This window comes from Salvelinus fontinalis, chromosome 21 (genome assembly GCF_029448725.1).
Source record: "Salvelinus fontinalis isolate EN_2023a chromosome 21, ASM2944872v1, whole genome shotgun sequence".
Taxonomy (NCBI): domain Eukaryota; kingdom Metazoa; phylum Chordata; class Actinopteri; order Salmoniformes; family Salmonidae; genus Salvelinus; species Salvelinus fontinalis.
In genome coordinates, this window is record NC_074685.1 from 17,803,705 (window position 1) to 17,831,278 (window position 27,574).

Here is a 27,574-nt window from a genome sequence, read left to right on the forward strand (position 1 = left end):
CTGGTAAGGTCAAGTGCTAACCGTTTGCAGGTGTTGATTGAGTCAGGCATATACGGTATGTTGTCTCAGTCTTTCAGCTGGGAAAAATATGAATGTATGAAACAACATGTAAATTAAGAAAAACCTCTGTCTACAGTATTTCCGCTTAGGAGCCAGTCAGTATTCGACAAGGTCATGTTTCCTCTGCATCAAAATACTGTAGTCCTCTATCCATTGATTTGAGGATTTTCTAAGCTCCCTGACTGTCTAGCTTTCATTTCAGTGATTATTAGCGAGCTGGACACAGTCAAGAAACTGTATTTAGGTAGGTACATTGTCATTTCACCACAGTTTTGATTTGGTTTTAGAGTTTGTTTCCTCCCCCAAAATGTATAACAATTAAATGTACTGTACTGTACTGTGTGCCTTCATAAGGTATTTACACTCCTTGACTTTACACATTCAGCCTGAATTAAACATTAATCAAATATTTTCTCTTTTTTATTATTATTATTTTTTTATCCCATTTTCTCCCCAATTTTCGTGGTATCCAATCGCTAGTAATTACTACGAAGGTCGAAAGCCATGCGTCCTCCGAAGCACAACCCAACCAGCCGTACTGCTTCTTAACACAGCGCGCCTCCAACCCGGAAGCCAGCCGCACCAATGTGTCGGAGGAAACACCGTGTACCTGGCCCCCTTGGTTGGCGCGCACTGCGCCCGGCCCGCCACAGGAGTCGCTGGAGTGCGATGAGACAAGGATATCCCTACCGGCCAAACCCTCCCTACCCCGGACGACGCTATGCCAATTGTGCGTCGCCCCACGGACCTCCCGGTCGCGGCCGGCTGCGACAGAGCCTGGGCGCGAACCCAGAGACTCTGGTGGCGCAGTTAGCACTGCGATGCAGTGCCCTAGACCACTGCGCCACCCGGGAGGCCCAAATATTTTATCTTACCCATTTCCACACAATACCCCATAATGACAAAGTGAAAACTTTTTAATAATATTTGCAAATTTATTAAAAATGAAATACAGAAATCTAATTTACATAAGTATTCACACCCCTGAGTCAAATCTTTGTAGAAGCACCTCTGACGGCGATTACAGTTTTGAGTCGTCTTGGTATGTCTGTATCAGCCTTGCACATTCTTCCCTGCAGATTTTTTTATCTCTGTTAAATTAGATGGGGAGTGGCAGTGAACAGCAATCTTTACATCTTTCCACAGATTTTCAATGGGAGACTGGGATTTTTGCTGGGCCACTCAAGGACTTTCACATTCTTGTTCTGAAGCCATTCCAGCTTTGCTTTGGATGTATGCTTGGGGTCATTGTCCCGTTTGAACATAAATCTTTGCCCCATCTAAGGTCATTCGCACTCTGAAGCAGGTTCTCATCAAGGATTTGTCTGTATTTGGCTCCATTCATTGTTCCCTCTATCCTTACCAGTCTTCCAGTCCCTGCCGCTGAAAAGCATCCGCAAAGCATGATGCTGCCACCCATGCTTCACGGTAGGGATGGGTTAGAAGGGTGATGAATTGCCTGGTTTTCTCCAGACATAGAGCTTTGCATTCAGACCAAAGAGATCAATTGTCTCATCAGACCACATGCTCAGAGTCTTTCACGTGCCTTTTTGCAAACTGCAGGCGTGCTCTCATGTGCCTTATTCTCAGGAGTGGCTTCCGTCTGGCCACTCTCCCATGAAGCTCAGATTATTGAAGTGCTGTAGAAACTGTTATCCTTCTGGCAGGTTCTCCCATCTCAGCCAAATAACTCTGTAGTTCTGTCAGAGTGATCATTGGGTTCTTGGTCACCTTCCTGACCAAGGTCCTTTTTGCCCGGTTGCTCAGACGGCCAGCTCTAGGCAGAGTCTGGGTAGTTCTATATTTTTTCAATTTCCCAATGATGAAGACCACTGTGCTCTTGGAAACGTTCAACACTCTAGAAATTGTTTTATAGCCTTCTCCAGATATGTGCCTCATCACAATTCTCAGAGAATAGTTCTTTGGACTTCAAAGTATAGTTTCTCCTCTAACATGCACTGTCACCTGTGGGACCTTTATATAGACAGATGTGTTTATTTCTAAATCATGTCCAAACAATTGCATTGGCCGCAGTCGGACACCAATCAAGTTGTCGTGACATCTCAAGGATGATCGAAGGAATTTGGATGCACCTGAGCTCAATTTGGAGTGTCATAGCAAAGGGGTGTGAATACTTATGTAAATGAGATATTTCCGCATTTTATTTTCAATACATTTGCAAAAATGACTCAACATGTTTTCACGTTGTCATTGTGGGGTATTGTGTGTAGATGGGCTGTAACACACACAACAAAATATGGATAAGTATGAATACTTTCTGAAAGCACTGTGTGTATATATTTATATACAGACGTCTCAAATGTGTTGGTAACCTTACAGCTCAGTGAAATAATGCTTAATTCCTCCTGAAAAGGGATGACATTAAAAGCTATTTTATCATGTATACTTGCATGCCTTTGGTATGTCATAGAATAAAGAAAATAAGCTGTGAAAAGAGATGAATTATTGCTTATTCTACAAAGATATTCTAAAATATGGACACATTTGTTGGTACCCCTTAGAAAATATAATAAATAATTGGATTATAGTGACATTTCAAACAATTGTTTTTCTTTAATTAGTATCACACATGTTTCCAATCTCGTAATCAGTGATTCAGCCTATTTAAATGGAGAAAAGTAGTCACTGTGCTGTTTGGTGTCATTGTGTGCACCACACTGAACATGGACCAGAGAAAGCAAAGCAGAGACTTGTCTGAGGAGTTCAGAAAGAAAATAATAGACGAGCATGGTAAAGATAAAGGCTGCAAGACCATCTCCAAGCAGCTTGATGTTCCTGTGACAACAGTTGCAAATATTATTAAGAAGTTTAAGGTCCATGGAACAGTACCCAACCTCCCTGGGCGTGGCCGCAAGAAGAACATCGACCCCAGGAAAATCGACTCCAGATTGAACAGAAGGATAGCGAAATGGTAGAAAAAGAACCAAGGATAACTGCCAAAGAGATAAAAGCTGAACTCCAAGGTGAAGGTATGTCAGTTTTTGAGTGAAAGTGGGCTCCATGGAAGAAGAACCAGGAGGACCACTTTTGAAAGAAAAACATAAAGCCAGACTGGAATTTGCTCAAATGCATATTGACAAGCCACAATCCTTTTGGGAGAATGTCCTTTGGACAGATGAGTCAAAACTGGAGCGTTTTAGCAAGTCACAGCTCTATGTTCACAGATGAAGAAATGAAGCGTTCAAAGAGAAGAACACCATACCTACAGTGAAACATGGAGGAGGCTGGGTTAGGTTTTGGGGCTGCTTTGCTGCGCCTGGCACAGGGGGCCTTCAATCTGTGCAGGTCACAATGACGTCTCAAGGCTATCACGTACTGCACAGTGTCAGAAAGCTGTCGCAGGTCATGGGTCCTCCAACAGGATAAATACCCAAAACACAGAGCTAAAAGCACCCAAGAATGGATAGGAACAAAACATTGGACTATTCTGAAGTGGCCTTCTATGAGTCCTGATCTGAATCCTATCGAACCTCTATGGAAAGAGCTGAAACCTGCAGTCTGGAGAAGGCACCCATCAAACCTGAGACAGCTGGAGCAGTTTGCTCAGGGAGAGTGGGTCAAACTACCTGTTAACAGGTGCAGAAGTCTCATTGAGAGCTACAGAAAACATTTGATTGCAGTGATTGCAGGTTGTGCAACAAAATATTAGGTTAAGGGTCCCATCATTTTTGTCCATGCCATTTTAATTTGTTTTACTATTTCAATATTATGTTGAATAAATAATCAAAAGCAAAGTCTGATTTCTATTAAAAATTGAATAAACAGTGGTGGATGCCAATTACTTTTGTCAGTTCCATGTTATTTCAGAGAAGTTGTGCATTCTTCATTTTTTTGTGGAGGGGTACCAACAAATTTGAGCACGTCTGTGTGTGTGTATATATATACACTGCTCAAAACAATAAAGGGAACACTTAAACAACACAATGTAACTCCAAGTCAATCACACTTCTGTGAAATCAAACTGTCCACTTAGGAAGCAACACTGATTGACAATAAATTTCACATGCTGTTGTGGAAATGGAATAGACAACAGGTGGAAATTATAGGCAATTAGCAAGACACCCCCAATAAAGGAGTGGTTCTGCAGGTGTTGACCACAGACCACTTCTCAGTTCCTATGCTTCCTGGCTGATGTTTTGGTCACTTTTGAATGTTGGCGGTGCTTTCACTCTAGTGCTAGCATGAGACGGAGTCTACAACCCACACAAGTGGCTCAGGTAGTGCAGCTCATCCAGGATGGCACATCAATGCGAGCTGTGGCAAGAAGGTTTGCTGTGTCTGTCAGCGTAGTGTCCAGAGCATGGAGGCGCTACCAGGAGACAGGCCAGTACAACAGGAGACGTGGAGGAGGCCGTAGGAGGGCAACAACCCAGCAGCAGGACCGCTACTTCCGCCTTTGTGCAAGGAGGTGCACTGCCAGCGCCCTGAAAAATGACCTCCAGCAGGCCACAAATGTGCATGTGTCTGCTCAAACGGTCAGAAACAGACTCCATGAGGATGGTATGAGGGCCCGATGTCCACAGGTGGGGGTTGGGCTTACAGCTGGGTATCTCTGGGTGACCAGAGATATACCTGCTGGAGCGCGTGCTACGGGTGGGCGTTGCTATGGTGACCAGCGAGCTGAGATAAGGGGGGACTTTACCTAGCAGGGTCTTGTAGATGACCTGGAGCCAGTGGGTTTGGCGACGAGTGTGAAGCGAGGGCCAGCCAACGAGAGCGTACAGGTCGCAGTGGTGGGTAGTATATGGGGCTTTGGTGACAAAACGGATGGCACTGTGATAGACTGCATCCAATTTATTGAGTAGGGTTTTGGAGGCTATTTTGTAAATGACATCACCGAAGTCGAGGATTGGTAGGATGGTCAGTTTTACAAGGGTATGTTTGGCAGCATGAGTGAAGGATGCTTTGTTGCGGAATAGGAAGCCGATTCTAGATTTAACTTTGGATTGGAGATGCTTGATGTGAGTCTGGAAGGAGAGTTTACAGTCTAACCAGACACCTAGGTATTTGTAGTTGTCCACATATTCTAAGTCAGAGCCGTCCAGAGTAGTGATGTTGGACAGGCGGGCAGGTGCAGGCAGCGATCGGTTGAAGAGCATGCATTTAGTTTTACTTGTATTTAAGAGCAATTGGAGGCCACGGAAGGAGAGTTGTATGGCATTGAAGCTAGCCTGGAGGGTTGTTAACACAGTGTCAAAAGAAGGGCCAGAAGTATACAGAATAGTGTCGTCTGCATAGAGGTGGATCAGAGACTCACCAGCAGCAAGAGCGACATCATTGATGTATACAGAGAAGAGAGTCGGTCCAAGAATTGAACCCTGTGGCACCCCATAGAGACTGCCAGAGGTCCGGACAACAGACCCTCCGATTTGACACACTGAACTCGATCAGAGAAGTAGTTGGTGAACCAGGCGAGGCAATCATTAGAGAAACCAAGGCTGTCGAGTCTGCCGATGAGGATGTGGTGATTGACAGAGTCAAAAGCCTTGGCCAGGTCAATGAATATGGCTGCACAGTACTGTTTCCTATCGATAGCGGTTAAGATATCGTTAATGACCTTGAGCGTGGCTGAGGTGCACCCATGACCAGCTCTGAAACCAGATTGCATAGCGGAGAAGGTATGGTGGGATTCGAGATGGTCGGTAATCTGTTTGTTGACTTGGCTTTCGAAGACCTTAGAAAGGCAGGGTAGGATAGATATAGGTCTGTAGCAGTTTGGGTCTAGAGTGTCTCCCCCTTTGAAGAGGGGGATAACCGCAGCTGCTTTCCAATCTTTGGGAATCTCAGACGACACGAAAGAGAGGTTGAAAAGGCTGGTAATAGGGGTGGCAACAATTTCAGCAGATAGTTTTAGAAAGAAAGGGTCCAGATTATCTAGCCCGGCTGATTTGTAAGGGTCCAGATTTTGCAGCTCTTTCAGAACATCAGCTGACTGTATTTGGGAGAAAGAGAGGTGGGGAAGGCTTGGGCGAGTAGCAGAGGGGAGGGCAGTGCTGTTGACCGGGGTAGGGGTAGCCAGGTGGAAGGCACACCTGTTAATTGAAATGCATTCCAGGTGACTACCTCATGAAGCTGGTTGAGAGAATGCCAAGAGTGTGCAAAGCTGTCAGCAAGGCTGTTTACTTTGAAGAATTTCATATAAAATATATTTTTATTTGTTTAAAACTTTTTGGTTTACTACATGATTCTATATGTGTTATTTCATAGTTTTGATGTCTTCACTATTATTCTACAATGTAGAAAATAATAAAAATCAAGAAAAACCCTTGAATGAGTAGGTGTGTCCAAACTTTTGAATGGTACTGTATATATATGTATATCAAGGCCCAAGGCGAGACCCAAATGCAGACACAGGAGGCAGATTGTTGGAGTCTTACAATGCTTATTAATCTAAAGGGGTGGGCAAGAGAATGGTCGTGGACAGGCAAAAAGGTCAAAACCAGATCAGAGTCCAAGAGGTACAGGGTGGCAGACAGTGTCACTGAGTTCCTTATTATTTTCTATGTTTGGTTAGGTCAGGGTGTGACATGGGTGGGAAAGTCTATGTTTTCTATTTCTTTGTTTTTGGCCGTGTGTGTTTCCCAATCAGAGGCAGCTGTCTATCGTTGTCTCTGATTAGGGATCATACATAAGTTGTCATTTTCCTTTTGGGTTTTGTGGGATCTTGTTTTCTGTTTTCTGTTTCGTGTTTTCTGCCTGACAGAACTGTGCGCTTTCGTTTTCACGTTTGTTATTTTGTTTGAGTGTTTTTGAAATAAAAGAATCATGAACACTTTCCACGCTGCGCTTTGGTCCACTCTTCCTTCTACCAACGAGAGCCGTAACAGACAGGCTCATGGTGAAGACAGGCAGAATGGTCAGGCAGGCGGGTACAAAGTTCAGAAACCGGCAAGGGTCAAAACCGGGAGGACTAGAAAAAGGAGAATGCAAAAAGCAGGAGAACGGGGGAAAATGCTGGTTGACTTGGAAACATACAAGACGAACTGGCACAGAGAGACAGGAAACACAGGGATAAATACACTGGGGAAAATCAGCAACACCTGGAGGGGATGGAGACAATCACAAGGATCAGGGTGTGACAATGTATATGTTCTTTTCGTTATTATTTTTTTTACTAAAACCACACACGGGCCGGATTGGACCCTGTAAGTAGGCTATGTTTGACACCCCTGCTCTAAGAGCAGCTCCCCTTCCATGGAAACAAGCCCTGTGGCGGTATGAAGCATGTTCACTGTGGTTAAACCATTGAAGTCTATGTTAAGTGCTGCTATTACAATCCTGACTTACCTCTGCTGTTCTCTCCTTCCTGCTTCTTACAGGGGAAGGTTAGTTCAGTCTAGGCTAATTGATTTGCCTGCCTGCAGTACCTGCTGTGCTAAAGTACTGCCTGTTTGTCTAATTGGCCTCAAGCCCTCCTCATCTTAGATAGTGTAGTTCCCAGGTGACCTTAGAATAAGGCCAGGCACTGCAGGTTACAGCCCAATCAATACACAACAATACATGTCTTTCAATGCTGACTTAAGTCATTTTCTCCACCATTGATCAACTGTTGTATTCATAACCCTTAGGAGGGGCTCCTCAACCCTCAACTCCTCATCAACAGCCCATAGACCTCACCATGGCATGTTACACAAACAGAAAAATGGAAGGAAAACCAAAACAATGGAGGGCACTATGGTACACACTAGAGCACCACCATTTTGAAACTATTGGTATTTGTTCTAGCCCTCAACAGTCCAGAAGGAATGGTTCCCAAAATAGTTTATACCAATTTAGTATATTAAATGATGGGCAAAGTGGATGGAATGAGGTGGCTGTTTTTGACCCTCTTTTCACAGAAAATGAAGCTTACTGTGTGGAACATTATGGTCAGAAGTCCATTGAGAGGGGTACAAGGAGTTTCTTTTCACAGGGTGATCTTCAGAATGGTAGCTGAGTGTTACAGAGGAGTGGATTGAGGTCTGCCTCCATAATACAACATAATTGTTATCTGTCTGTTAGTTGACAGTTAAGGCTTGAACCCCGACATGGCTGCTCACGACTTTATTTCACTGTGTGTCTGTCCTTTCTTTCTCTCCACAGAGGTGAACCTTCTAGAGGAGTTCTCGCTGCAGGTGTCCAACAGCAGCAATGCCTCCATGTCTCTGGATGTTCTGAGGTGTCCGGTGCTGCAGGTGGGACAGTACTCCACCCTGTCCCTGCCCCTTGCACAACTCTTCAACGACGGGTAAATCCCCCCCCCCCCCCACACACACACACAAACACACACACACAGTCATGGCCAAAAGTTTTGAGAATGACACAAATATTAATTTCCACAAAGTTTGCTGCATCAGTGTCTTTAAATATTTTTGTCAGATGTTACTATGGAATACAGAAGTATAATTATAAGCATTTCATAAGTGTCAAAGGCTTTTATTGACAATTACATGAAGTTGATGCAAAGTGTCAATATTTGCAGTGTTGACCCTACTTTTTCAAGACCTCTGTAATCTGCCCCGGCATGCCGTCAACTAACTTCTGGGCCACATCCTGACTGATGGCAGCCCATTCTTGCATTATCAATGCTTGGAGTTTGTCAGAATTTGTGGGGTTTTGTTTGTCCACCCACCTCTTGAGGATTGAGCACAAGTTCTCAATGGGATTAAGTCTGGGGAGTTTCCTGGCCATGGACCCAAAATATTGATGTTTTGTTCCCCGAGCCACTTATTTATCCCTTTTGCCTTATTGCAAGGTGCTCCATCATGCTGGAAAAGGCATTGTTCGTCACCAAACTGTTCCTGGATGGTTGGGAGAAGTTGCTCTTGGAGGATGTGTTGGTACCATTCTTTATTCATGGCTGTGTTCTTAGGCAAAATTGTGAGTGAGCCCACTCCCTTGGCTGAGAAGCAACCCCAGACATGAATGGTCTCAGGATGCTTTACTGTTGGCATGACACAGGACTGATGGTAGCGCTCACCTTGTCTTCTTCGGACAAGCTTTTTTACAGATTCCCCAAACAATCGGAAAGGGGATTCATCAGAGAAAATGACTTTACCCCAGTCCTCAGCAGTCCAATCCCTGTACCTTTAGCAGAATATCAGTCTGTCCCTGATGTTTTTCCTGGAGAGAAGTGGCTTCTTTGCTGCCCTTCTTAACATCAGGCCATCCTCCAAAAGTATTCGCCTCACTGTGCGTGCAGATGCACTCACACCTGCCTGCTGCCATTCCTGAGCAAGCTCTGTACTGGTGGTGCCCCGATCCCGCAGCTGAATCAACTTTAGGAGACGGTCCTGGCGCTTGCTGGACATTCTTGGGTGCCCTGAAGCCTTCTTCACAACAATTGAACCGCTCTCCTTGTAGTTCTTAATGATCCGATAAATGGTTGATTTAGGTGCAATCTTACTGGCAGCAATATCCTTGCCTGTGAAGCCCTTTTTTTGCAAAGCAATGATGACGGCACGTGTTTCCTTGCAGGTAACCATGGATGACAGAGGAAGAACAATGATTCCAAGCACCACTCTCCTTTTGAAGCTTCCAGTCTGTTATTCGAACTCAATCAGCATGACAGAGTGATCTCCAGCCTTGTCCTCGTCAACACTCACACCTGTGTTAACGAGAGAATCACTGACATGATGTCAGCTGGTCCTTTTGTGGGATTTTTTGTGATTCAGTTAATTTGCATGGTAAAGAGGGACTTTGCAATTAATTGCAATTCATCTGATCACTCTTCATAACATTCTGGAGTTTATGCAAATTGCTATCATACAAACTGAGGCAGCAGACTTTGTGAAAATTTATATTTGTGTCATTCTCAAAACTTTTGGCCACGACTGTACACACAGAGACTGACACTGTGTACCGGCATTGTGTTGTACAGGTTTGCAGATGAGTTCAGTCTGTTGGTGCAGTTACGAAGCCCACAGCGAGACGAACGCAGCGTCCTCACCCTGCTCAGCCATGACAGCCACATCCTGCTGCAACTACGCATCAGCGCATACACACTCACCTTCATCAGCACGCAACAGCGCCACTACGAGTGAGTCTGTGTATGTCTATCTGCCCATCTGTGGTGATTTTGCAAATACAGGCTTTTTTTGTGTCTCAGGTAGATGTAATTAAAAAAAATATATAATAATTGGTTTTAATCTATGACCTATGTTAAGTTGTCACAAATTAACCTTAAACTTTTGTTTAAATTTTTCCAATTTATGTTTTTTTGTTCATTTTCCAAAGCATTTTATTTCTGGATTTCACTGTTTTGAATTGACAAGGCAGTTGTCCCACACCCTGACTTTGACCTTCTGCTATGTATTTCAATAAGAAACATTTTGATCATTTGAAAATAGTTAATGCACCTGTTTAAAAAAAAAAGTTAAATAAATGAAAGCTATGTACTTTTTAATGTTCATAAGCACTAAAAATATATTTTGTTTTAGGAAATAGTTGTCCCACAGTTTTACGTCATCACCATCACACTGAATAAAATGATCAATTGTAGTATTTATCAACATTTTACAAATCAATTCACCCAAGAACTGGGAAGTGACAGTGGCGAACAAGGATATGAGGTAGAGAGTATGTGATATTATATCTCTACCTCCAAGAAAAGTACATTTGAATTTGTCAAGATAAGAGAATATTTTATTTTGTGTCCTTACCGTCTGTAATGAAGATTTACAGGTTATTACCACCATAAAGTGTAAAATGGGTACACCCCTCCCTGCTCAGTACTGCTTATTACTAAATATTTTACTGTGTTTGTAGCAATGCATTTGACCATTACCCTGTCATTACAAAGTAATTACTACCACAATCTACACATTTGTTAAAAAATATATTTAAACAGTAAATAAATATCACACTCCTGTCTTTAGGTGTAAAGCACTTACTTATTCTCAATATAACTACTTAAAAATGATAAATACATAACAATTTCAACAAGTAACTATATTGTTTATGGTAGCCTCAGTGCAGGTTTACAAGCACAAGAAGCAAACAGTCATATGTATTCAATAAGGAATTCAAATCATATTTTCTAAATAAACCAGGTAAACCAAATGATCCCCAAACCCATTTTGTTTGTGATTCAGTTTTAAACTAAAGTGATCATGTTTTATGATGTAATGTAAATACTTCGTGCGGAAAGTGTTTTGGGACGATGGAGTAAATTTCATGTATTGTTTAATAAAATGGTCACAGCCAATACCAGTTTGGTTCCCGCTAAAATGAGAAAAGTATTTATGTTGCTAAAAGTATTTTTCAAGAAACTAAATATTTTTTCTAAATAAGACATGACAAAAGGGCCCATTTTTGCGAAATCGTGTGTGTATGTTGACTGAGGGTGAAACGATTCAAGGGCTGTTTTTCGAAAGCCTACTGGCAGGTTGCTTGTCCCTCTCTTCTTAAGCCACAGTGGATTTTAAGCAATGCATCACTGTTAGACAGACTTAAGACTTGGCCAGAAGATGGACAGAGTCATTTTGTTGCCTTGGTACTTATAAACAGTAAATAAATATCACACTCCTGTCTTTAGGTGTAAAGCACTTACTAATTCTCAATATAACTACTTAAAAATGATAAATACATAACAATTTCAACAAGTAACTATATTGTTTATGGTGCATGAAATTTAGAGCTGATATTTGAGGTGTGACTATATTTGAATCTCAACACTGTCTTGGAAGTGAAGCTTTTAGAGGGCCAACATGCACCACACACTTCACATTATTGCCAAAACAGCACATAACAGAGACATGCACTTCCTTCTCAATAATGTTTGTCATACTGTATGACATCACCCATTACATTGTTTTGACCCGATTCCCAGGTTCCCGGTCAGTGGTCTGTCTGACGGCCAGTGGCACCATGTGGCTGTGAGTGTGTCATCTGTTAGGCTGGCGCTGTATGTGGACTGTGCCCTGGTGGAAAGTGTGGACTGGGTGTACCAGGGTATGGGCATCACCCCTGAAGGCCTACTATTGTTGGGAGGGATCATAGAGGGCTTCGAGACACCCTTTGAGGTAAGTACTGGATTTACCGTTCCACCTCTTTATTTCCTCTCCTTTCTCTTCTTTTTCATCCTCTCCTCTCCAGTTCCGTTCTCTTTTCCTCTGTCGTCTCCTCTCCTTATCTCTCCTCTCCTCTGTTCTCCTCTCCTCTCCTCTCTCCTCTGTTCTCCTCCCCTCTTTTCTCCTCTCCCCCTCCTCTTTTCTCCTTTCCTGTCCTCTACTCTCTCCACTCCTCTCCTCCCTTCTCCTGCATGTTTCCATAAAAGAGGATGTGTTTGCCTAAATCATCATGCAACATACCAGCAACACATTATGCAACATAGACTATACAGCTTCATCTCCTGCTGTTCAGAGTGACTCAATAACTGAGTGCCCTTTCTGTTGAATGGTGGGTCATTTATCATAGAAGATCAGTACCGGTCTGCAGGATGTAGGTGCTGTCAAACCTTGTAGCCAAAAAACAATGTGAATCAGCACACTGTATAGGAACCCAATGGTCTAGCAATCCCCCTACCCAACCTGTAAGGGAGGTTTAGGGGGGTGAGATGGGATGGGGGCTCCTCTCATTGCCCTGACCCCACCAACTGCCCCCATTCCCCAAGACACATGAAGACATCCCTGTGCTGTCCATAGCAGAAGCCAGCAGCCAGAGCCAGTGTTTATGAAGGATGCGTGTTAGAGCGTACAGAATGAGTGCTGAGCGGGAAGGGGGGTGAGCAGGACAGGACAGACTGCAGGCAGCATCTGGCTTTGTGCTCAGCTCATTCCAGAGCCAAGATTGATTCTCCATCACCTTCTCTCCCACAGCGACAGGTCTTTATGACAACCCCTCCGAGGATTAAGCTTCCTCTCTGAGGTGGTAACAGTCTTCTCCCGCCAGGTTCCTCTTTACTGGAACTTTAGCACACCTCCATTTTTCACCTTAACGGTCATCCACTTCAGGGCAACTAAGGGTGGAAAACACCTTCCCCTGTCTGTTTTAACTGTTTATTGTCAGTTGATCCATTTCCTTTCTCTACAGTTACAGCACAATAAAGACTGATATAGATGAGGCCTTTGCTAATGGGTTTTCGTGAAGGTTAAGCAGGCTTTTAAACCAGTTTTAAATGGTTTGTTGTTCCTCCACAGAGGAAAGGTAGGCATTTGTGCAGACAGTTCCTTTAGGTCTGTGAATATATATACTGAAAACAATACAGAATCACAACATGCAACAATTTAGAAGATTTTACAGTTCATATAAGGAAATCAGTCAATGTAAAATAAATTCATTAGGCCCTAATCTATGGATTTCACATGACTGGGAATAAAGATACAGTTGAGGTCGGAAGTTTACATACACCTGAGCCAAATACATTTAAACTCAGTTTTTCACAAATCCTGATGTTTAATCCTAGTAAAACTTCCCTGTCTTAGGTCAGTTAGGATCACCACTTTATTTTAAGAATGTGAAATGTCAGAATAATAGTAGAGAGAATTATTTATTTCAGCTTTTATTTCTTTCATCACATTCTCAGTGGGTCAGCAGTTTACATACACTCAATTAGTATTTGGTAGCATTGTCTTTAAATTGTTCAACTTGGGTCAAACGTTTCAGGTAGCCTTCCACAAGCTTCCCACAATAATTTGGGTGAATTTTGGCCCATTCCTCCTGACAGAGCTGGTGTAACTGAGTCAGGTTGGTAGGCCTCCTTGCTCGCACATGCTTTTTCAGTTCTGCCCACAGATTTTCTATTGGATTGAGGTCAGGGCTTTGTGATGGCCACTCCAATACCTTGACTTTGTTGTCCTTAAGCCGTTTTGCCACAACTTTGGAAATATGCTTGGGGTCATTGTCCATTTGGAAGACCCATTTGCGACCAGGCTTTAACTTCCTGACTGATGTCTTGAGATGTTGCTTCAATATATCCACATAATTGTTCTTCCTCTTGATGTCATCTATTTTGTGAAGTGCACCAGTCCCTCCTACAGAAAGCACCTTCACAACATGATGCTGCCACCCCCGTGCTTCACGGTTGGGATTGTGTTCTTCGGCTTGCAAGCCTCCCCCTTTTTCCTCCAAACATAATGATGGTCATTATGGCCAAACAGTTTTATTTTTGTTTCATCAGACCAGAGGACATTTCTCCAAAAAGTACGATCTTTGTCGTTTTACTGTGGATATAGATACTTTTGTACCTCTGTCTTCAAGCATCTTTACAAGGTCCTTTGCTGTTGTTCTAGGATTGATTTGCACTTTTCGCACCAAAGTACGTTCATCTCTAGGAGACAGAACATGTCTCCTTCCTGAGCGGTATGACAGCTGCGTGGTCCCGTGGTGTTTATACTTGTACTATTGTTTGTACAAATGAACGTGGTACCTTCAGGCGTTTGGAAATTGCTCCCAAGGATGAACCAGACTTCCTTGGCTGATTTCCTTTGATTTTCCCATGATGTCAAGCAAAGAGGCACTGAGTTTGAAGGTAGGCCTTGAAATACATCCACAGGTACACCTCCTATTGACTCAAATAATGTCAATTAGCCTATCAGAATCTTCTAAAGCCATGACATAATTTTCTGGAATTTTCCAAGCTGTTTAAAGGCACAATCCAGTAAGTGTATGTAAACTTCTGACCCACTGAAATTGTGATACCGTGAATTTTAAGTGCAATAATCTGTCTGTAAGCAATTGTTTGAAAAATGACTTGTGTCATGCACAAAGTAGATTTGCCAAAACTATAGTTTGTTAACAAGAAGTTTGTGGACTGGTTGAAAAACAAATTTGGGGGAAATCTGTGGGGAAATAGTATACTGTGTGCTGTATTTCTCTCTATCTCTCTTTCTCTCTCAATTTTATTTAGCTTCTAACATTTATTTAGTCCATATTTCATGCGATAAAGTTATTTGTTTAGTTGGCACTGTAATTATAAGCCATATTTTATCATCATTAAAGGTTTGATGTGTAAACAGTTAAGGAATGCATTGTCTGAGTCTATAGCTAAAGCACAGATACATTTGCATTTTACACTGTAACACGTTTACATTCTTCAAAAAAGACGAATGATGTCTGGTGCTCTTTGTCTGCGGCAAAGGGAGCGATCTTTCTGTTTACGTAAAATGCTACACATTTAATCAATCAATCAATCAATTTTATTTTATATAGCCCTTCGTACATCAGATAATATCTCGAAGTGCTGTACAGAAACCCAGCCTAAAACCCCAAACAGCTAGAATGCAGGTGTAGAAGCACGGTGGCTAGGAAAAACTCCCTAGAAAGGCCAAAACCTAGGAAGAAACCTAGAGAGGAACCAGGCTATGAGGGGTGGCCAGTCCTCTTCTGGCTGTGCCGGGTGGAGATTATAACAGAACTATGCCAAGATGTTCAAAAATGTTCATAAGTGACAAGCATGGTCAAATAATAATCATGAATGATTTTCAGTTGGCTTTTCATAGCTGATCATTAAGAGTTGAAAACAGCAGGTCTGGGACAGGTAGGGGTTCCATAACCGCAGGCAGAAGAGTTGAAACTGGAATAGCAGCAAGGCCAGGCGGACTGGGGGCAGCAAGGAGTCACCACGGCCGGTAGTCCCGACGTATGGTCCTAGGGCTCAGGTCCTCCGAGAGAAAGAGAGAAGGAGAAAATTAGAGAGAGCCAAGATTTTCAAAATGTTCATAAATGACAAGCATGGTCAAATAATAATCAGGAATAAATCTCAGTTGGCTTTTCATAGCCGATCATTAAGAGTTGAAAACAGCAGGTCTGGGACAGGTAGGGGTTTCGTAACCGCAGGCAGAAACAGTTGAAACTGGAATAGCAGCAAGGCCGGGCGGACTGGGGACAGCAAAGTGTCAGCATGCCCGGTAGTCCTGACGTATGGTCCTAGGGCTCAGGTTCTCAGAGAGAAAGAGAGAACGAGAGAATTAGAGAGAGCATACTTAAATTCACACAGGACACTGGATAAGACAGGAGAAGTACTCCAGGTATAACCAACTGACCCCAGCCCCCCGACACATAAACTACTGCAGCATAAATACTGGAGGCTGAGACAGGAGCGGTCAGGAGACACTGTGGCCCCATCCGAAGAAACCCCCGGACAGGGCCAAACAGGAAGGATATAACCCCACCCACTCTGCCAAAGCACAGCCCCCACACCACTAGAGGGATATCCTCAACCACCAACTTACAATCCTGAGACAAGGCCGAGTATAGCCCACAAAGGTCTCCACCACAGCACAACCAAGGGGGGGCGCCAACCCAGACAGGAAGTTCACGTCAGTAACTCAACCCACTCAAGTGACGCACCCCTCCTAGGGACGGCATGAAAGAGCACCAGCAAGCCAGTGACTCAGCCCCAGTAACAGGGTTAGAGGCAGAGAATCCCAGTGGAGAGAGGGGAACCGGCCCTGGAGAGACAGCAAGGGCGGTTCGTTGCTCCAGAGCCTTTCCGTTCACCTTCACACATTTAATCACACACACAGACCCTCACACACACACTAACACACACAGACCCTCACACACACACTAACACACACAGACCCTCACACATGCTAACACACACAGACCCTCACACACGCTAACACACACAGACCCTCACACACACACTACCACACACAGACCCTCACACACGCTAACACACACAGACCCTCACACACGCTAACACACACAGACCCTCACACACAGACCCTCACACACGCTAACACACACACTTCTAAACATAGCTTGGGGAGTAGAACGCTAGCTGGTGTAGATAAATGTATGTAGAGGTCTCTAAAGTCTGTCTGTCCATCATATTTGTCTCAGTGTCTTAGAGGCCCTGACTGAGGAATGGTCCTCTGGGTATTCTGTCTGAACATTGTGACCTCTGGGGGTCAGGTGAGTGTGTTTGACGGCTCTGTCTCCACAGGGCCAATTCCGACAGCTGACGTTCCTGATGGGCGACACAGATGCCGGCCACCATCACTGCACTCTTCATCCTGCCCAGTGTGGGGGGGCCGGGTTCAAGTCCCCCCGCTCCCCACGTACCAACCACGCACTGGAGGTACGCTGCAGCTCTCAACAACATTAGACTGATCCAAACTAACGTTTAGACCATGTTTAAATGACACAGAAAAATATTCAAACAATGTTATGCTGACCCAAAATAATGGTTACACAACATAAAGAGAGGGAGAGGGAGAGGGAGAGGGGGGACGCTTAGGAAAGATTGAGGTCAGGTTCTAGTGGTTTGTGCCACTGCATTGACTCCAAATGGTACAAATAATAGTCTTAGGTAGTAGGAGTACTATATACAAGTGCATAGAATGAAAGCCCTGGCACGGGGGCTCTGTGTTTATGGTCGAAGTACTGTAGTGTGCTGGAGATAAAAGGGCCAGGTGTCTGTCAGAGTGCTGTGTGCAGACACACAGACTCCAGGAGTTAAGACCCTGTCGACAGACTCCCTGTACAGTACAGCACCCTGTGATAATAGCTACCAATAGAATCAACAAGACTGGCACTCTTCTTGTGGTTTGATCCAGTCTGGTAAATTTCATTACTCTGAGTGGTTGCTTCCCAAATCACACCCTATGGTCTCTAGTCAAAAGTAGTGCACTATAAAGGCGATTTGAGACGTAACCAGGGCTTTTTTTTGTTCATTAGTTTTGCGCTGTACTGTTTTAATTCCCTCTCTTTCCACTCAGAAGCTCCTGCTGTCCTCAAATGACCTGGTGGACCTGCTAGAGAGATCCAAGGACTCCTCTTTTTTGGATGTGCAAGTGGGGAAGACTGTGAGTATAAAGGTCTATCTGATTCAAGGGGAATCCCAAATCTAGCTGAATGTAATTGTTCTTTATTTAACCAGGAAAATACCCTTGGGGTAAGAAACCTTTCTTGTAAAGGGGGACGTGGCATATGCTCTGTTTCTACCTGCCATGATTTAGACAGAAACCCTTTTTTCCAGCCCTTTGACTGGATTCACAGATTAAGTGCTTCTCTTGAGCTTGGTCTGGCACAGGATGGACTCCTTGTTGCATTACCGTGATACATATTGTGGGTTAAAACCTCTTGAAGCTAGGGGGCAGAATTTTTATGTTTGGAAAAAATAACATTCCCAAAGTAAGCTGCCTATTTCTCAGGCCCAGATGCTAGAATATGCATATAATTGACAGATTAGGATAGAAAACACTCTAAAGTTTCCAAAACTGTCAAAATATTGTCTGTGAGTATAACAGAACTGATTTCGCAGGCGAAAACCTGAGGAATTCCAACCCGGAAGTGTCTCTTATTTGGAAAAATCCCTGTTCCGTCCCTGTTCCGTTGCCTGCCTTTCCTCCATTTAAAGGGATATCAACCAGATTCCTTTTCCAATGGCTTCCTCAGTCTTTAGACATAGTTTCAAGCTTTTATTCTGAAGAATGAGATTTATCAAAACGCGTCAGTGGATAGACGGATGTCCTTCCATTAGTTCATGCGCGCAAAAGTTGTAGCTCAACATCTCTGTTATTGAATAGTTTACCGTCCGGTTGAAATATTATCAATTATTTATGTTAATAACAACCTGAGGATTGATTATAAAAAACGTTTGACATGTTTCTACTAACTTTACGGATACTATTTGGAATTTTTGTCTGCCCTTCATGACTGCTCGAGCCTGTTGATTTCTGAACATAACGCACCAACCAAATGGAGGTTTTTCGATATAAAAATAATCGTTATCGAACAAAAGGAACATTTATTGTGTAACTGGGAGTCTCGTGAGTGCAAACATCCGAAGATCATCAAACGTAAGCGATTCATTTTATTGCTTTTCTGGCTTTCGTGACCAATCTACATTGCTGCTAGCTGTTCTTAATGTTTTGTCTAGTGATCGATAAACTCACAAATGCTTGGATTGCTTTCGCTGTAAAGCATATTTTCAAAATCTGACACGATAGGTGGATTAACAACAAGCTAAGCTGTGTTTTGGTATATTTCACTTGTGATTTCATGAAAATAAATATTTTTTGTATATTTTTTTTTAATTTGGCGCTCTGCAATTCAGCGGTTGTTTACGAAAATGATCCCGTTAAAGGGATCCGTGCGCCAAGAGGTTTTTAATCAAGGAAACTTACCAGAAGTATAGGCCCTGCAAGGTGTAGATTTAAGTGATAATGTGTTTGGAGGATATATTGGCACGGGTGTTTTTAGGCCCGAGATGGGTTACCAACATATTCAAATAATGATTGACATATTTCTTTAAAAACTTTATTTTGATGAATTTGTTCATACTATTTCATCCTTCCACAAGATATAGTCCCGACACAAATCTAGGGTTGCTACCCAAGCCGGGTTGGTCATTCATTCTATTGGTCGGTTGCCCAGTCGTTCAGTCTTTTTGTTCTGTGGACGCAACCCAGTCGTTCGTTTTAAAAGTTCCATTGCCATACTGGCAGGAAACGTTCTTATGTCTTGCTTGCTAGCTAGCCAACTACGGCTAACTTACAGTCACGTCAAACAGTGCAGACAGAATAACAACAGTAGCTGCATTTGTTTAAGGTGTTTTCTGGTGACATTTATTTAGATACATCCATAACAATGAGCTAATGAGGCACGATTTCACCTGGCATAGAAAATGTGTTCTCTCGTCAGAACACTGTTGTTCAGGGAAGCTAGCCAACAACACAGCTAACACAATCACTTCAAATTGAGGCTGGAAAGACTGCAAACTAGCTGCACTTCATTTCGTTTTACCTTTTTTTTCAATTGACATTTGTATATATCCATAAAAATTCTGCCAGCTAATTCATGATTTCGACTGGTTGAGAAAAGCTGCCTGCCTTTTTCTCTCGTCCTGACTCACAAACCCTACACGTTTATTACCATGGTTGGAGATCGAATTTGAATATTGAAACAATGTTGCAAATGTTGGAGAGACAGACAGCGAGTTTTAAACAAATCTCCACTGATGAAAACTAAATGTTAGTCTCGAAGAAATGTGAGATAATGTCTAGAGGTTTTTTGTAGTGGAGATCAAGTTTAAAACTTCCCTGCCTGGGCTGATGAGACAGTGGATTGCGCAGTCAGATGTAACAGAGGAAATAAACATTTTAACGTCATAGATTTAGCCATTGGTAATTTGTGAATAGACACCAGCTGGAATGCGCTTTTAACCAATCAGCATTCAGGATTAGACCCACCCGTTGTATAATCTAGAATAGTCCCCAATTGCAGCCACAGCCAGTGACATGCAGACAACAGAGAAGGGACCTGCCCTGGTTTTTCATTAGTCCCAATATAAAACACCACTGATCTGTTCTGTTTTGTTCCATCATAAACAGGGAGGTGTGTGTGTGTGTGTGTGTGTGTGTGTGTGTGTGTGTGTGTGTGTGTGTGTGTGTGTGTGTGTGTGTGTGTGTGTGTGTGTGTGTGTGTGTGTGTGTGTGTGTGTGTGTGTGTGTGTGTGTGCATTTTGAGATTGTAAGCACTCTTAGATCGTAATATTATGATGAATAGCAAATGCCTCGGGGGCAAATTAAACGTGAATATATGGGCACACAAGGAGCTCTTATCTCAATAATTAATCTTACATACACAAACTTCCTCAATTATTTTCACTTGGAGCCTGAGAATTATATCACAACTATGTGATAATATTACTTATCATGATATATCTTGATGCTGTTTTTGATTAAGGTGTAACGTCTCAGTTGTGTTTAGTTTCTTATAATAAATAAACGTATTCCTGAAATAATGGTAGTATTTGGCAGCATTCTAAACTGATATGGAAACACAGGCAATGTTTCTATACACAATAGGAAAAGCACAGCAAGATTTAACTTAGAATTTTGCACTATATGCAAATGTATGCATTCTTCAAACGGATACATTTAATCTGGAAGTCTTTACACATGGATAAGGGAGTGACTTATCTTCCTCTCGAACAAGGTTTCCAACGGATAAAAAAATGTCGGTGGAAACGCTTTTATGCGCAATTATTGATATAATAACCATCAAATGGAAGTAAATTAAGTCACGTGATGGCATGTTGTGTGGTCCTCCCATTTTGAGCTTCATCTGAAATAGCTTCTGTCAGACGTTTGTAATTCAGGTAAGGATTTTAAACAACAAGACAAAAGTGTTGTGATTTTATTACTGAAGCCTGGTGTGTACAGGAGTGTTTAATATATCTAATAGAGCTGATCTGGATGTTTTAAGGGTGTGGGGATAGTGAAACCAAGTGTTTTCTTACTCTAATCCATATAGGTCATGCACAATTAACCAACTTACAGTTGCATCACAAATCAGGTGCCATGTTGGAAGACCAGAGTCAGGTTTCTTTGCTTTTCTGACCGTACTTGAGTCTTATCTCCTTGGTGTTTCATGATTGTGAGTAATCTGTAAAAATATGTTTATCCTGTTGTCTTTCCTGCCTTGGTAGAGCAGCCAAATACTGCACTGAAATTGACAGTGGTGATGAATCAACTAGTTTTAGGCACTGTTACTACGTAGCTTGGAGTAGCCACTCAGCTACTGTTGAAAGAATTGATGCGGTGGACTTCCAACATGGCCGCCAGAAGGCGTCGTACGTCAACTGGCAGCCATCTATATTGTACTACCACCATGGAATGTATAATGTCATTGATAAAATGCTACTGATCAGAGTCCTTAGAATGTAAGGTCAGTTTCCTATACTACTGATTAAGTTGAATACAATACAGTCTGGCAGACATGAGAGAGAAAGAGTGCCCTTGGGATTACAGACACAGCATACAGACACAGCATACAGACACAGCATACAGGCACAGCATACAGGCACAGCATACAGGCACAGCATACAGACACAGCATACAGACACAGCATACAGACACAGCATACAGACACAGCATACAGACACAGCATACAGACACAGCATACAGACACAGCATACAGGCACAGTATACAGGCACAGGTGTGTGAGGGAGGGTCAGTCAGTCTATTGCTCAGCACACCGCAGGGCGGACTGCCCACATAAAAAAATACTACCGTTTACCATAAATACTATAGTACTTACTATCAAATGTTGTAGTATACTGTAGAATACTATACTCCACACTGTAGTATCCCTTGATAATGTGTAGTACTTACTGTAGTGCCCCAGCACATTGACTCTGTACCGGTACCACCTGTATATAGCCTCGCTACTGTTATTTTCACTGTCATTTACTGTGGGTTTTTTTCATTTATATTTCCTAACTTATCTATTGTTTACCTACTACCTATTTTTTACTTAAAAATTGTGCTGTTGATTTGGGCTTGTAAGTAAGCATTTCACTGTATTCGGCACACGTGACAAATACACTTTGATTTGATATAGAATGTTGTAGTATACTGTGGTATCCCTCAAGCATGTGTAGTCCTTACTATAGCATTTTGTAATATACTGTAGAATACTATACTACACAATGTAGTAAGTATCCCTTTATCATGTGTAGTACTTACAATAGAATTTTGTAGTATACTGTAGAATACAGTGGTTCCTCAATTAAAAGTTTTGAGTTTATGCCGTAACAGTTTGTGGTGGATGGTGGTAAATTGCTTCCTTCTGTCATTGCGCCACACTATCACAAAGGGGAATTATAACGCTGATCTATCGCTAGTCTAAACTGTTGCACAATTTGGGGAATTTTTCACACCTAGCCAAGCTATTAGACTATCTTTTTGTAAATTAATGGAGGTGTGAATGTATCAGTTCGATAGTCTCCTCTGGTACTGGAGTCCTTCATCAGGCAACAAAAACATTTGCTAGCGAATGGTCCTGGAGTTGAGAGAGAACTTGGGTTAATACAATGGCACAATTACACTTGACATGTGGACTGACGATAATAAATAATAAAAACATTTATTGAGATTATTTAATGAACCTATATCATGTTACTTAAAGTTATCCCTTTGGAGCACATGCAAAAAATATTTGTTGTTGAACGGGAGTGACAAAATGTATTACAATTTAATTTTAATGAGCTTGATGAGGAGGATGAAGAAGAAGAGGGTGATTGAATTTAGAACAATAGTGTAAGAATTGCTCTTCCTCTGTAGCTGTTACTTACTACAACTGTTGTTGCACTGTAAGGTTTTTATTCTAAGATAAACTAAAATGTTATGTTATATTCTGTTACATTCTTCAAATATATGTGTTGACAATATACGTAAGTGACAAGTTGATGGCGAAGCCATAAAGCCTCAGCTACTAAACACAGATGATTAAAAAAAAAAGGTTTAACATGTTTTCCAGACCAGAGCCGTGTTTTATTTATTACATTTACCTGTGGAATGTTACCGAATAGATAACAACAATAGAAAGAAGCATCTGGTGGCAGAGAGTCATGCGGAGAAAAGAGTGAAAGTGCACCGTACTGTAAGTACTCAACAAGGCTGTGGGCCAGGTGGAAATGGTTTAGCACAACAATAGACTCTTGCCGAGTTTAGGGACTTTACATTTATTAATGAGTGTTTGTGCAGCATTTCACTTCACCCATCTCTTTGCATAGCCCACCACATGCACTGTTGTCTAACCACATCTGGATGGATCCATAACGAATTACTATGGGAATAAATCACTGAATGACACAAATATTGGAATAAAGTAGGCTAATGCAATTGGTGGCATGAAATTGTTGCATACTGAAACACCCAGAGTCATCCAATTGTTATAATAGGATTTGAAGCAATAGCCGGAGTGTGGTCAACTATTTCAGCACCGTTTCACTCTGAAAGAGAGACCATCTGTAAAACATTTTGTGTTGCTTGGAAAAACTAGGTTAATTAAAAACCTTGGAATATGCACTTTCGGATAGGGTTTAGCAATCAAAACGTCTTGTCTGCATGGACCTCTGTAGGATTTTATGGAAAAGTAAGCAAGCACCAACATGCTTCATAAAGACCCCCTCAAGATGCCCTCTGGTGGTCAAACTAGCATCAATGGCAACAATGGCTGACGGTAAAATACTATGACATCATGCACTCCAACATGCAATAACATTGCGCAATATCCCGCAAGCTGTGCTGCTGTATGATTCAACTTTTAAATGAGGACCCACTGTACTATACTACACACTGTAGTATGCATCGATTATGTAGTGCTTAATGTAGTATATTGTAGTACACTGTAGAATACATTACACACTGTAGTATCCCTCGAGCGTGTGTAGTACTTATATATATTTTTTGTATGCTGTAGAATATTATAGTAAATACTACAGTATTATCCGCAAAAACACTACAGTTTTTTAAACAATACTACAGTATTATCCTCAAAAACACAACAGTTTTTTAAACAATACTACAGTATTTAATTTGCATATACACCACCCATGAATGAGAAACCTACATGCCAGGTATAGACCATATTTGGCTATAGAAAAGAGCAGAAGCTCTGAAGCTCTGAACTATCCATTTAGACTCCAGTCCTACCTACCTACAGGTTATAGAAAATGTGCTCAGTATAGTATTTTTTTCATGCAGGTGAAATACTGGAAGCTTTCGTGAATTCTTACACACCTAGTCAAGTTGGTTAGTTGGCCAGAGGGAGTACCTGGGAGGAGAGGTCATGTTAGGAAAGACCTACAACACAATTGTTTACAATCCTTGTGGGGACCAAACAATTGATTCCCATTCAAAATCCTATTTTCCCTAAACCTAAACCTATCCCTAACCCCTAACCTAACCTTAACTCCTAACCCTAATTCTAACCCTAATCCTAAAATTGCCTTTTTCCTTGTGGGGACTGGCGAAATGTCTCCACTTGCTGAATTTTCCTTGTTTTAATATCCTTGTGAGGACTTCTGGTCCCCACAAGGATAGTAAAACCAAACACACACACACACACACACACTACACTACCTCTGGCCTAATATCTCTAATCTACATGTATACGCTATCTCTAGTTACAAGCTATCTCTAGTCACAGATCAAGCTCTGCCAGGATCAATATGACCACCTGCCTTTCCGGAAAAGATTTCTATAGGAATGTGCATTAATGTGGCAAAAAAACTAAAAACGGAGACTGTTCATTGTTGTCTGTTCATCTGTAAGACATGTACAGTACATACGCTACAGGCCAAAACTCTGCAATGCCAGCCAAGACCAACATTCTCCCATGTCATACATACCACAGATCGCTTTCCAGGGTTTTTCATTTTTTTCCTCAATCTCATTTTCCTGATCCTGGCGTTCGCCTCCATATTGTTCTTTTCCCCTGTAGTTCAGAAGGGGGGGGGGGGGGGGGGGAGGTTAAAAAACACAGACAGGTTTGTGCGGTTGCCTAGCGACGGGGAGCGGCAGGGTAGGAGTGTCGACAGACAGAGCTCCCTATCGTTTAGACAGAAGGCACCTTTGGTAATGTTCCATTGCCAGCAGCAGTAGGTGCTGGCACTAGTAGATGAATGACCTGTGTGTCAGCGCGGTAGATCCTATTCCTGGATTGTATGGTGCTCTGCCAACTTGACATAATAAATCAGACACACCTCAGAGCTCAGAGATGATCAGACCTGGGTCGAATTCATTAGGCACCAAACAGAAGAAAATGGATTGAAACAGGGAGGGCCGACAACCTGCCGTTGTCCAATAAAAAAAGCTTGTTTTCCTTTTCCGTTGCAAAACATTTTGCTACGTTTTGAACTGATGTGCACTAACGAATATGACCCTGATATGCTGAATGTGTACAGTACAGTGTGTATCTGTTGGCTGCTTTTGTTCTCCTTGTCCTCGGCCTCTGATGGGATGATTAAGTGGTTGTCTGCTTTTGCTTTACTACTGCATCGGAGCTGTCATGATGAAGCCCATGATATAATAAGGGTAATTATCTGTACATCTCCACCCTACCTACCCTTTTTCTGGTGCTGAAAGATCAGCCAACTCTCAGACGGGCTGTTTGGGCTATCATTTTCAAGGATACCAGTGGCGGTTGGTGCCGTTTAAGATTAGGGAGGATATTTTTTATGTGCATGGCCTTATTTCTATTACAGCATATTGGATGACTGTCATTCATATTCCATTCACCCATTTCAATGTAACAGCGATAGGTTTAGGCTACTCAAATGTACCCTAAACCCACCATGAGGTTGGTACAACCTAGCCTACAAATGAACGTTTATAACGTAGGTGTAAAGGTCGAGAGACAAATTAGACTAATCATTGTGTGACACACACATTCAATACCGCATTGCACACTCTTGCCTGCATCTAGCTAATCTGGGGTGTAATCATTAGTCCAAACAGTTGCAAAACAAAGTGTTTGCTTCCTTTTAAGAAACGTTTTGGAACAGAATCGGCGGAATGAATACATCCCTGATCACCGCACACACAATTCACTTTCATAGCAGCCACATACAGCATTATCACTTGCTCATTGTATAATTCCTTCTCGCATCTTTGTGCTCTTCTCCTCTCACCTTTAGCTAGCCGCCACACAGCCTAGATTGCTGTCACCCTATGCACTTCATAGTCAGCAAACTAGAACTAACGCGTTTGTACACACAGATTGGATTTTGGGTTTACTATCACACAATGCAGTGTACAGCAAACAGTTTACCAGTTACACCGGCAGGCCCAGGTGGCAATACATTTATAAACCCGAAAGCAACCTGTTATGGCTGCACGCTGAATATTGAAAAAACTGGAAAATGTGTGCACATTTTCAAACGGCCTCCTAAGAAACTTTTTATTTTCCAATATGCATATATTTACTACTGTTGGATAGATAACAGTCTGTAGTTTCTAAAAAGGTTTGAATTGTTTCTCTAAGTCGAACAGAAATATTTTTACAGCCATTTTCCCAGCCGAATTGAGTTTCCCAAAATGCGATGTGTCTCTTTAAGACCTTCTCTATAAAAGGCCATTTGACTTGGGACCATAGGGACACGTCAGAGGCGTACGTCAGACTGTAATGCGGAAGTGAGAATTGAAAGGGGTCGAATATCTCGTCCCTGGACTGAATAACAGAACTTCTTGTGAGACCTGCGCAGTTAAAATAAAAATCCGGGCGCGAAGGATAATTTGATCTCGGCTTCTGGAACAAGGTAGATAACTTTGAATATGATGCCTGACTACGATATTATTTGCTACATGTCACAAAATCATCCTAAAGGTTGTTTTTTCAATATACTTTAATTATATTATTGCAATTTATTCTGGACTTTAGATGTGAAACGACGGAAGAATTTTTTGAAGAAACGCTTTCTGGCGCAGCAATGCTACCGTGCTAGCTAACCAAAGAGGGAAATCATTCGTTCTGGAACCCAACTAAAGACTCTACTGGACATTGGACCCCGTTACAACATTCTGATGGAGTACCAAGAAAGATAAGACCCAATTTGGGATGCTTTTTCATATATATGTCGAACTGTTGAATGCTAACGCTGCTAACTATGCTAGGCTAGCGCTTGACTAGAATCAATGCTGCCTTATGCTAGCTTATGATGTTAGCTAATATAACGATATATTGTGTTTTCGCTGTAAAACACTTCAAAAATCGGAAATGTTGTCTGTATTCACAAGATATCTGTCTTTCATTAGTTATCCACCATATGTTTTT

The 27,574-nt window shown here is 42.2% G+C and overlaps 1 protein-coding gene across 1 annotated transcript in view; it reads left to right on the top strand.

Moving 5' to 3' along the window:
- Window positions 1–27,574, top strand: part of LOC129818348 (collagen alpha-1(XI) chain-like) — a 114,627-nt gene that overhangs the window by 37,495 nt on the left and 49,558 nt on the right. The window contains exons 2-6 of the mRNA XM_055874155.1: window positions 8,164–8,308; window positions 9,941–10,099; window positions 11,891–12,083; window positions 16,952–17,086; window positions 17,727–17,813. Of these exons, the coding sequence (XP_055730130.1) occupies window positions 8,164–8,308; window positions 9,941–10,099; window positions 11,891–12,083; window positions 16,952–17,086; window positions 17,727–17,813 (719 nt within the window). The remainder of the gene's footprint in view (window positions 1–8,163; window positions 8,309–9,940; window positions 10,100–11,890; window positions 12,084–16,951; window positions 17,087–17,726; window positions 17,814–27,574) is intronic.